This window comes from Epinephelus moara, chromosome 13 (assembly GCF_006386435.1).
Source record: "Epinephelus moara isolate mb chromosome 13, YSFRI_EMoa_1.0, whole genome shotgun sequence".
Classification (NCBI taxonomy): domain Eukaryota; kingdom Metazoa; phylum Chordata; class Actinopteri; order Perciformes; family Serranidae; genus Epinephelus; species Epinephelus moara.
In genome coordinates, this window is record NC_065518.1 from 24,722,945 (window position 1) to 24,735,336 (window position 12,392).

General features: G+C 42.1%; 1 protein-coding gene across 1 annotated transcript in view; it reads left to right on the plus strand.

Annotated features, from left to right (window-relative positions):
- cpped1 (calcineurin-like phosphoesterase domain containing 1) overlaps window positions 1-11,170 on the plus strand; it is a 58,061-nt gene extending 46,891 nt beyond the window's left edge. The window contains exon 5 of the mRNA XM_050060817.1: window positions 6,814-11,170. Coding sequence (XP_049916774.1) covers window positions 6,814-7,040 — 227 coding nt within the window. The 3' untranslated portion in view covers window positions 7,041-11,170. The remainder of the gene's footprint in view (window positions 1-6,813) is intronic.
- Window positions 11,171-12,392: the final 1,222 nt, after the last annotated feature.

Consider the following 12,392-nt stretch of genomic DNA (forward strand, 5'->3'; position numbering starts at 1 on the left):
CCTCCATGGGTTAATAAATTTGATTTCCATTGATAATTTTTGTGTGATTTTGTTGTCAGCACATTCAACTATGTAAAGAACACAATATTTAATAAGAATTTTTCATTCATTCAGATCTGGGATGTGTTATTTTAGTGTTCCCTTTATTTTTTTGAGCAGTGTATATATATATATATATATAAGTTTTAAAGTTCATTTTTGTGAGTGAAAGTTTGCAGAAACTAAATTGTTAATTGTTACTTAAGCTATTTTAAGCTCTTACTTAATGACAGAACATTACAAACACTTACCAGACAGCAGAACATTTCACAAATCTGACATGGAGTCAAAACAGTTATAATCAAAGTAATGTCAATTAATAAAACAATTTACAGAGGCAAAGAAATCTTAATTCTTGTCAGGAGCATGTCAGACTCTGTGCACATGGTTTCAAACATTTTGTAAGAGTTTCAACAGACAATGTTTTACACCCACAATAGGTAATTTCTGTAGTTTCTCAATCAAAACAGCAAACAACAGAAGATGGACTTTGTTGACATTGTGAAGTAGTGTGGGATCATTCATTGCTGGTGAAAGTTTATCTGACGTGACTCAGGCAGAAATAATGTGCATGTAGGATTTAAGTTATTCAAGTTTTATTCATGTTAAGTTTAATTATGTTTTGTCATTTCATTCTAATGAAATAGCCAAAACTTAGTCACGTTAACTTGCTAACTTACCATTAGCATTAGATGAGCTGGCTACCCATGCAGCTACTGTAGCTAACATATGTGGTGAATTCAATCATGGGATAGCCCAGTGGTGTGGTACGCATAATTAAGGGTGGTTCACTTTGAGTTACCCGACAGATCCACCCCTCGCTCCTCTCCAGCTCCACCCTCTCGCCCAAATATGGTCACTTCTAACTCCAAAAAACCAAGATGGCAACGGCCATAATGCCAAATTCAAGGCTTCAGAACATGACTCCACAAACCAGTGGGTGACGTCATGGTAGCTACGTCCATTATTTCTTTTACAGTCTATGTCAAAAACAAGCTCTTTGAGTGGACATAAATTGTGTATGTACATTTAAGCATGTGTAAAACCAGCATGTTTTTACATCTGACTTGTTGAATTAAGGGTTTATTTCAACCAAACCAAAGTTTGTTATGGTTGATCAAAGTAGGTGTTGTCAAGGTAGCTACGTCCATTATTTTCACAGTCTGTGGAAGGAAAAAGCAATAAAGTGGACGTAAATTGAAGGTTTGAACATACCTTGTGTGGTTATATTGCAACCTGCCCGCTGCTCTTGCTCAACACTGGACTAATTTCAAAAAACGTTGCTCCCATTAATCACTTAGACACAAAAACATGACAAATAGGGTCCACTTTGAAAAATACCCTTTAAGTCTGTGGGCTCTAGTTTTGCAGACCGGGCGAGGCGGGGGCGCAGCGCACCTGCGCTTCGCCAACTGGGTGTGGCCAGGCGGATTTTGCAAGTTTGGCACACCATGCGCCTGGCGCAGCTACTCCTCTTTCCCACCTTCGTCCCTCCTACCTGTGCAAGTTGGAAAGAAGGAGGAGAGAAGGCGTGGAATGGGTTTTACACACATCACACCAATCAAATGAGCCCCTCTCCTCGCCCTTAAATGCGCCGCGCGAAGGCGTAATGAGAGTTTACTCAATTCGCCATGGCAGAAGAGAGCAGCAGCGTCAGACGGCCAAACTTCTCCCAGGAGGAAACTGATGTTTTGGTCCGGGAGGTCCAAGCTCGCAGTGTCCGAATATACGGAACTGCGAGCAGACCTCCACGGGCTGATGATGCAAAGGTAGCCTGGGAGGAGGTCACCACAATTGTAAATCAATGTTGCGTTTCTCTCGTGCGCGCGCGCTCTCTCTTTCTCTCTCGCAGTCTCACTCTGTTTCTTTTCTTTTGACTTTTCTAAGATGACAGATGCTGAATATATACTCCCTATCTGATGCTGTGGCTGTTTGTGGTTGGCTGAGAGGGATGTGAACTCATTAGTTTGCAGCTGTGTTAATCAAATCAGGTTGGGTTTCCATTACGCGTGCCAAACGTGCCAAACGGTGCCAATCCCCTTTGATCTGACATCAGATGTGACGGGACAGTCGATATAGAGATACATTTATGTGCTGATTGCAGATAGTTGCATTGAATAGTGTTTTTTTGGGTATTTATTGCATCGTTAATGTGCCTGACATTCTGGAAACCTGCCTGTGAGGTTTTGGTGACGTGTGCGCACTGTCCGTCGGTCAGCCAAACTTAGGCTTACACCGGCTGCGCTCCGCCTGCGCTGACAGTAGACCTGGTTTCAGATGGCGAGCTTTTAGCACAGCTTCGGCAAAGCCTTTTGGCACGAAACTGTCACTGCGCCAAGCTGCATCTGTCGACACCTCCCCCTGCTGCGCCGCAACACCCATCTCAGCGCACCTCGGTCTGCCAAACTACCAAACTGAGCGCGCCTCGGGTTGCGCTGCTCAAAACTAGCTCTGCGCAGGGTTCGCCACCCTGCGCCACCCTGCGCTGTGCCGGGAAACTAGAGCCCTGTATCTTTAAGTTTATTTGACATGCAAACAGCCACACAGCAACTTTTCTAAATTCTTTGTTTTCCCCCTCGGCATAAAAGAATGTGACTTTTTGCGGGCGTTCCCACAAATACCAATTTGATATAGCTGTAGGCCCACCCACACATCAGGAGAGGGTTGGCTTCATACAGCGCTGCCCCAGGTTTTGATTGTAAATTAATTTAACCCAGGCATACACACACATACAGGCCTAAACCATCAATTTCCATTTATGGCAGATTAATTATTTAATGGTCCGGCATGTGCAACCGCTGTCCTCACATAGCTCTGAATATTAAAATAAATTTAGGTCACATTTGTATTCTGGTGCTGTTTGATTATGCAGAGTGGCGGAGTTGATGGTTCGGGGCAATTTCACGGTGCTGACATGGAAGTAGTAACAGCACGCGGATACGTAGTTTTTGTTATCCTTTTTTTTTGGAGGGATCTTCCTCGTCTTTGTTGTGCAGATTTCTGGGACAGACCGATGTCTTTCTCATGCTCAGACTGCAATTCATCCTCTTTTGTTGCCAGTTTTCTTTTTTTTCTTTTTTTTTCCTTCTTTTTTTTTTTGGCTGAGTGTCTCTCTGGAGACGAGGCAGCGAGCAGCCAGACTTCCCTCCATGGAAACACTTGCCATTGGAAAATAGAGCAGCTCATTTTCTCTGCCGAAAGCCTGCAGTAGACTCATTTTAAAATCAAATCCCCTCACCTTTACACGCAGGCACTTTGAAACATGCAGGCACACGCAGAGTTAAAATACACACATGTACTGTATCACTATTTTTACGAAGAAATTTCACAAATAATATAACCTGAAACTGTTGTGTCGTTCCCTTATACTCTTATCTTAAAGCATAAAACGCCTGACCAAGTATTTTCTTTAATCCAAATCCTGACCTCCTGTTTACCCCTCGTTCAAGTGTAAATTGGCCAAAAATGACACCAACTTATCAGAGTGTCGAATTTGTTCCCCTAAAACTTAAGAAACAAATTCACACAGTCAGAAGTGCTACTTTCACACACAAAGCAGAATAACTCATTTTGCACCCCTCATTCACAGTGAGGCTTGTTTCGGCATGCCATTTTAAGTGTGCAGTCATTTCAACTGTAGTGACACAGCGCCAGTGCCGCAGGGCCGAGCCATACCCTCACCGTGCTATTAATGATGTTGTGTGTAATTGAAAATAAATTGAAAATCGTGGCTCCCTTAATGAAAGTTCCCCAGGTTTTTCAAAATATGCTACAAGTGAAAGGCTCCCAAGTATGTCCTGTTCTTTCTTTCTTTCTTTCTTTCTTTCTTTCTTTCTTTCTTTCTTTCTTTCCTCCAACTTTTTTCTGTTCTTCCTGTCCTCTTCTTTATTTTTTCCTTCCTACCGTCCATCCTTCCTTACCATTTGTCTTCTTTTTCTTTCTTTCATATTTTTCCTTTTGTCTTTCCCCCTTCCTTCCCTCCTTCCTTATTTCCTCCCTATCCTCCTCTCTCTTCTCTCTCCTTTCTTAGTTCCTAGTTTTCCTTTTCCTTCCTAGGTTAAGGCCCAGACACACCAAACCGACTTCAGAGAATTAGCGACGCCCCCTGCTGCGTCCCCTGCTGCGTTACGTGACATCGGCATGTCTTGGCCACAAAGTTGCAAAAGAACACACCGCAATGACTGCAGCCAACAGCCAACAAGCACGTACGTTCTGCACCTGCGTGAGAGGAAATAGCTTTCTACACCAGCAGACGTTGCAGTCTGTATTTGTCATTCAAAAGGGAAACCGGAAGACCAACGGAACGGATTCAAGTTGCTAGTAGCCAGTTAGCACATTAACAATGCAATCCGATGTTGAAGAAACAGAGCATTTTTACCATGCGCCAGAGAACAATAATGTTTCGGCTAAAGAACCCCTTGGATAAAGAAAAATAATCCTACCTTATGGAAGGAGTTTGTTTTGAGCTCACTCCCTCATGACTTCAGCTCTTTGTTTACTTTCCTCACTTCCATTTTGATTCTGGTGCGCTGAGCTGAACTGCCAGTCAGAGTGATTTTATTCACTGACGTGCTGAATCGGCCAAAAAACAGCCAGCAGGGGCCAACGAGGGCCAACAGTGCAGGACACACCGCACTAACTCGGGCCCAACTCACTAAAGGCCCAACATTGACCGATGGCCGACCATTGACTTGTTATGTCAGGGCCCTTATGTTCATTATTTCTGTCATCTTCTCCTTCCTTCCTTCCTTCCTTCCTTCCTATCTTTTCTTTCTGTCTTTACTCATTTATTATTTCATCCTCTCTTTCTTTCCTCCATTCTTTCTTTCCTTCCTCTCTTCTTTCTGATTTTTTTTGTTCTTCTCTCTCCTCTCTTTATTTTTTCCTTCCTTCCTTCCATCCTTCCTTTCCATCGCATCTTTTTCTTACTCTCTGTATTTCTATCTTTACATTTTCTCTCTTTTTTAGTTTCTCTTTTCTGTTTCTCCCATTACTTCCTTCCGTCCCTTCCTCTCCATCTCTCTACTTTCCTGTTTCTGTTTTCCTCCCTTCTACCTGTAAAACATTTTGTCCAGACAGTTGTAGTAGATGCTAATGCATTAAAGAAATGATTTTAGATTACACTTTAGCAGTGCACTGCTGTTGCGTATACTTATAAAATGAACAGGTGTGACTAATAATGGTATTATGTTAATGTATAACTAAATTATTCATTCATCCATCAGAAACTGAGCAGCAGGTTCTTGTTTGGGCTGTGAAGTGAGTTATTTAAAGCCAGGAATCCCCCGGTGGAGCAAACATTGAGCAAACATTGATGACTAACCCTGTAAAGTCCTTGTGGACATATTTTGGTCATCTTGGGCCTCGAGGTGTTAATAATTGTACGCTGTGCACCTTTATTTGGGATACGTGAGGGACAGAGAGGTTATATGTGGTGTGAATTACATGGCACCCTACAGAGCATGATGCCTATTCATAGTAACATCCCAGATTAGATCAGTGACGTAAGCAGAGGCTAACTAAATCAGGCCACTAAAAAAAACAACTATAAAGCTGTGGTAGGCAGTTTTATTTTGGTGTCATTGGGGAAAAAACGCCCATAACAAACCTTGGGCGTATTTTAATGGTCTAAAAGAACACTAACTTCTGCACCCCTCCTTGTTCTGCCTTCAGGCTTTAGAAAATCTAGGCCATGACGGGAGATTTTGGGGAATCACAGGTCATTTCAGAGAGAGGGCGTTCCTGTTGGTTGTTCTACAAATGTAGATGCACATGCACGTCCCTTTGATGAAAGCCTGATTCAATTGCGGAAATTCCTGCAGAGAAAGTTGCTATTCCAGCATTAGCACCAACTGCCTACACTGCAAAGCAACCCAAAAACAAAAAAAGACGGACTTATCAAAAAGATAGTCTGACAGTAAATGAGAGAAAATGTGTCAGTATCGGCGAAGTGTTTCAGAGATGGAGAGAAAATTATGCTAATAGTTTAGCCTTCTGCTAACCGGAGCCAAAGGCTTATGCCTGCATCTTCAAGTTCAAGTTTATGTAGCTAACATTAGCTAGAGCCTCAAATCACAATGTGTCCTCCACCTCACTTTCCGCCGCAACAGACCACCTCACTGGGGGGAGAGCAGACAGCAGCTTCGGAAATGGTCCCCCAGTCATCAGCCACAGCAACCCAAATCCAGCCAGTGCGAACCCAAGCTCCAGGGAACTGCACAGCCCCGACTCTTCACCGGATATGAAAACTTTATGTTGCTGCCATTACACAGGTTAGACCCAGTGCTGCCGCTGGCCACCAGCCTGCTGTGACACCTGGCACTGGTGAGGTTTGCACTGGCCAAATTCAGGACGCTACAGCTGCCAACCAGAGGTCTATTACAGAACTGCTGCCTGTCTTCCCCCCGCTAAGCAGTCCACAGAGGTGGAGAGTGAGGCAAATGAACCATAGGGTGGATAGCAGCTAATTCTTATCTCATTTTGGTCTGATAAAAGGAATAGGATGAAATAAATCCAAATGTATGGGAAACACTGGGTCACTGTATGAAGAGCGAGTACATGCCCGTGGTTGTCTGGTGGGAGGGGCTTAGGACAGAGGGAAGAGCTGCAGATTTTGCCAGGGGGGTTTTTTCACCCTTTTTTTTTTTGTTGCCTTTTCCAGATTTCTGCCTATCCCAGCTCTGAGCTCTTGTGTTCCACCCATTCTATGTTTGGATTTGTGTAGTTTCTTCTTTGATGAAATCTAGCACTCTCACACCTCTCTCATTGCCACAGGGGTGAAAGCTGTGTTCTCTGGCCATTACCACCGAAACGCTGGCGGTTGCCACGGCGGCTTGGACATGGTCGTGAGCTCTGCCATCGGATGCCAGCTCGGCGAGGACACTCATGGCGTCAGGGTGGTGGTAGTGACCGCCGACAATGTCATCCACCGCTACCACAGCCTGGAGCAGCTGAGTGCACAAGGCATGGACGAGGACCTCAGGAAGCTTCTGCAGGTCTGAAGGCCAAAGGAGGGAAAAATCACAAACATGTAGCTTGTTTTTTTGTTTTATTTTGTTTTTGTTTTTTTTGTACAGTTCAAGCCCCTGTTCTTAGAGGCACACAAGAAGAGGTTTTTGGAGACTGGCGTGTTGGTCAATTCATATCAGCAGATAAAAATGTGAGATATTAAATCAGTCATACAATATGTTTCTTGTAAATCATTTCTACCAGCAAACAAGTCTTTAAAAAGGGTAAAGTTGACCAATGGCTCAATCTCCAAAAATTCTACGTATTCATTAAAGTGAAAAAAAAATATGTATGTTTGACTGAAAAGTGGTCAATTTAAACGAACACAGACGAGACTACATGCCAGCCACACATTAGAAAGTGTACAGAATCTGGAGCCTTGACTTTAGTTCCTCTCTCTGCTGAATGTTTTCCTGGGAGCATCTCTTGGCAGACTGGTTGTTATTATCTCTGCCCCCGGCGACCCAACAGGGGCACATAAAGATCATTGAATGTGTTCTAAAACTGTGTTCTAAGTCAGATGTTGTCAGTGTAACTTTAAATGTATCCAAACTTTTCTATCGTTAAAGTAAAATTCCACCCTGAAACACTGAAACCTCATTGAAAACAGCCCCTGCAGGCAGCCTCTGCATTTTCTCCCTATTTCTGCAGATAACCGTGGCAACAGTGCAAACAGAGATTCAACATAAAAGAGGAAACAGAAAGAAGTTCTTGACCAACCGTTGACAGGAAGGCAGATGTGGCTTGTGTGCGAAATTCACTTAAGCAATGTTTAAAGGCTTTTGAAAAGCATCATGGGAGATGTAGGAACTCACAAAGGGATATAAAAATAGATCAGACAGGCTGAGACAAAGTGTGGATAAGGAAAAGATATATTTCAGTGTCATCCCAAAATGTCTATTGTACTGAATGTAGCATGTTAATGTTATCTGACATGTGACAGAATTAAAGGGTGGAATTTTCCTTTAATGATCCTACAATAACCAGCTGTTGTAGCTATTTCTACTAAGCTTGCTGTTGCTACAGTCTGTTGCCTCGTTGGCTATCCTATGCAAGCTATTCACATAAACATATCGTGTGTGTTTTATATGTTTAACGTGGTACAGTGTTTAAAATGTGGAGCTGACTGCTGACCTCTGATCAGATTATGAGCTATCTGTATATAGCCTCTTACACTGCCCTTACAGGTAAATGACAGGACCTGAGAAGCTTTTTTTTTACTGTCCAGTCATTATATGGTATACAGGGAAATATTTCCCAGGGTGACATCTGTGGCAATAGTTACACCTGATCTACTATTTTAAAAAGCCTTTGTTGTGACTCCCTCCACAATAAAAGCTGCCCCATGTACTGCCAGTTTTATACTTTTAATGTGGAGCAGCAGCAGCAGAAAATTACCAGCTTTCATGAGAGGTAACAGTAACTTAATACAGCTCTGATATAATGTTAGACAGAAAACAGCGTGGCTAATTTTAATCAGATAAAACAGCAAGGCTGAAAAACAGAATTTAAAGCCAGCGCAGGAATGGCGGACCCCGCCACCAAGAATGAAAAGTATTATATGGAGAGGTACTGCCAGAATGGAAATAATTATAGAAAATAATGGGTTTTATTTTGTGAAAATCTCCAGGATTATCATTTTAAAGTCTCAGTGAAACAGAATTTAGAGTGTCTTTAGCTACTGTGCTGTGATGTATTTTCCAGTTAAACAGAATATTTGAGCCAAGTACACTTACAAGAAGGATTTTAATCAAATCTCTTGCATTTGGTGCATTTGATTGGAACACTTAAAAGTGGCGGGCTTCAAGTTAAGCACGATACGGAGCTACAGCAGACTGTTGGCTCCACGCACACCTCCCTTACCTGGGGCATGTTCGGTCTGAAAACAGTCTGCACTGTTTTGCTCCAGTTTCTGGGTTGGAAAACATGTTTCCTGGAAATCTTAGTACACTATCTGCCAGGGCTTTATGGATATGTTTGCTCTCGTTTGGTGGGTGTGTCAGATGTGTTACCAAATTAGCAGCAATGTGTATATCCTCCTGAGACCTGACCTGGTATGCATTTTTAATTTCCCCTAGCTGTTTGGGGTTAGTAGGACACGATAAGTATAAAAAACGAAACATTGTTGACGATAATTAAGTCCCAGTGTCCTCAAACGAGTGCATCCTAATTAACAGTGTCTTAGCTTGTTACCGTTACTAAGATTAGTCAAACGTGTTGCCATATCAAACTACAAACATTATTAATCATAGAGAAACAAGTTTCAACCATAACATTTGATCAGGTTTTGGACCTTTTGTGTCAAGATAAACTGCAGACTGACTTGGCAGAGATGGCTGCCATCTTGTTTTTACATGGATTAGTGTATTGTGGTCTTACCACCACTAGATGGCGCAAAAAAGTGTCCACAAAGGAGGACAACAGGTCTAAGTCAAGTAGAATGAAGTATGAGGTCCTGTAAACCCAAAATGTGAAGACACAGGGACTCAGGAGGATATAAACCCCACCATATTAAAAGACTGTGTTTGCATTGGTAGATCAAGAGGAGGACATGGGAGAGATGAATGAATTAGACCTCCACTTAATAGTTTTGGAAATGAAAGCAAAGGTTTTACCCACTGATATCCAAACACAAATATCTTCCTATCTCTGTTCATTTTGTTCGTTAGATACAACGACCCGCAAATGATTAAGTGTAGTTTTATATGACTGTTATCGCCCAAATTCTTTTTTGATTGGATGAGCTTAACGCCTGAGTGCTGGATGAGTCATCAAACGTTGAAGCAATTTTGAAATAAAAGATATTGCAGGGATTTGGATGTAAAAACGTTCCGATATGGAGTTTTTTTTGTTGTTTGTTTTTTCTTTGTTTTTTACCATATATTTGGCATAACGAGATAAATGAACAATTAATACAGGGACACCAGATTAGAACTGGGAAAGTCTATTTTCCATTTCACTGGGTTTTTAATGTCAGATCCTTTGCTGGGGATCAGACTTTATTTGTGCCCGAACCCATTACTCTAATACAGATAAATTACTGTATTGCGAGTGTTGCAATATCCATGTGGTTTGTTCTAGCTGCTTGTTTATGAAAGCAGACTGTTGTGTTTTTTGCGATGGAGATATTTCATCATAGGACCAGAGATGAAATCAAAATCTATGATGCAACACTTAACTTGTAGATCACGTCTAATCAGTTTAATCTGTTTAGGATGCTGGCTGTAAATAAAATGAATGAGGTGTGATTGTGTTAAATGCCAAACTAAAGGACTGGTGTCAGGCTGATAAATCGTAGTGATAGTGATGTGATTAATGGAGGGGAGAGCACAGTATTTCCTGACTGTTTAGTCATAGCTGAAACAACCTCTCAGTGTTACAGCCTGCGAGCTGCAGGCTTATTTGGAAGCTCACAGTCCTGAAATTGTCTTAAAAATCGACATTTCTGCAACAAAATGACTTTCTCTCTGAGCCCTAAATGACTCTACTCGATTACACTATCCACACACACACACACACACACACAGACTCTCACACTCACTCTGACCGACTGGGAATTTAAGGGAGTTGTCATGGCAACCCTTTAGCAACACATCTGTGTGTGTCGGAGAGAGAGCGCGGAAGAGAAAGTGTACGTACTCCCCGGCTGTGTGTGTGTGTGTGTGCATGTGTCCGTCCGTGGTCTGGAGGGTACTGTAGGTGATTTTCCATCAGCGACGCGATCGCTGACCTCATTTCACACTGACGGATTCTGTCTCTTTTCCAAAAAGTCAGCATGTGATGGAGGGAGGAGGGGGGGCGTCTGAGAGGAATGGATAATGAGTGTGATGTGTGAAAGACGACTCAGTCCATCTCCTTCATTTCCTGTCTGAGAAGGAACCTTATGTCCTTATCTATTTTTATATCCTCATGGTAGCCGAGCTCAATCACATTGTTCTTTATCTTTTTTTGTGTGTGTGTATGTGTGTGTGAATTTTGTTTTAGAGCACATTTGCTCTATGAATCGGGGAACATCACACGCTTTGACACGTTCCCGTGTTGAATTGTGATGAAGGACCATACGGGACGCCATGACTGTGACACAATTGGTTGTATTTTTATAATAAATGTTGATTTTATCTAATGATGGCGGTGTGTAACTCTGTTTATTATACTGTGTTAGCCACTCTTAGTACTATAAAATGTGGACTTGGACAAACAACTTCTCATGCACTTCTTTTTCTAAACAGTTATGAGACTTTCTTGAAAGTTTTTGAACTTCACAACTCAGATATGACAACATTAAATTGCACTCTGAATTCTTATATCAACCTGTTGCTCTGTCATGTCATTCATACTTAAATAGGGGAGTGTTTCATTAACCAAGATCACCAGTTAGCCCGGCTTACTTCAGTAAATCAGGCTTATTTTCAGGAAGTTATGTTTCATGAAGGAGGTTTATATAAGAATGACCTAGGTTACCATGGAAACCTGTTCCCCCACTTATCGTGTCCAGGTCAGGATAGTTATCAGGTGCCTCACTTCAGGCTGAAAGGAGACGTGTGTAGGATTTAGTGGCATCTAGCAGCAAGGAATACAGATAGCAACTAGCTAATACTCCTGTGTGCCAAGCATGAACTCCTGGTTAGGATTCCTTTAGTGTTCATTGTTCAGGAGGTTTTTACCAGGAGCAGAATTATCCTCCAAGGTCTCCTCCTCTCCAAAACAAAGCGACATGGTGATTTAAACACTGAATAAAGCAGTTTTACATTACAAATCAGTGTTTCTGTGATGCTGTTTAGCTCACTATAGATTGCAGTGTAATTTTGACAGCCAGTGTAAATCTAGTCTTATGCTGTGTCTCAAATCGCATACTTCTGTACTTACACTTAATATTTTGAGTGCACAAGTGTGTTCACACTGAGAAGTATGGAAAAATGCAGTGCACTATGAGTACCCAGATGGTGCGTTCAAAACGGTCAAGAAGTTGAGTGTGGAACTATGGACACTTCTCGCCCTCAATGGTCGCCATCTTGACTACATTGCAGAAGGGGAGGGACCACTAAGCACCGCTATACTGTTGTCGGGTATAAGCCAGCAGTATGTTTATTGGGTTAATTTAGCAGTCTGTAATGATTTCGTACCGCGAATGACAATGCAAATGCTAATGCTAGTTTGCTAACTAGCTCATTTGCGGTCGTCATTTCCGGTGAGTGCACAACCTGTGTTTGGTTTGAGACAACACTACCTTGTCCAAATTCGCGCACTACGCCAATGAGTACATAGTGCACGTAGTATATAGTACATGGAAGTGTACTAACGGAAGTATGTGATTTGAGACACAGTGTTAGTTTTAGTCTTGAGAC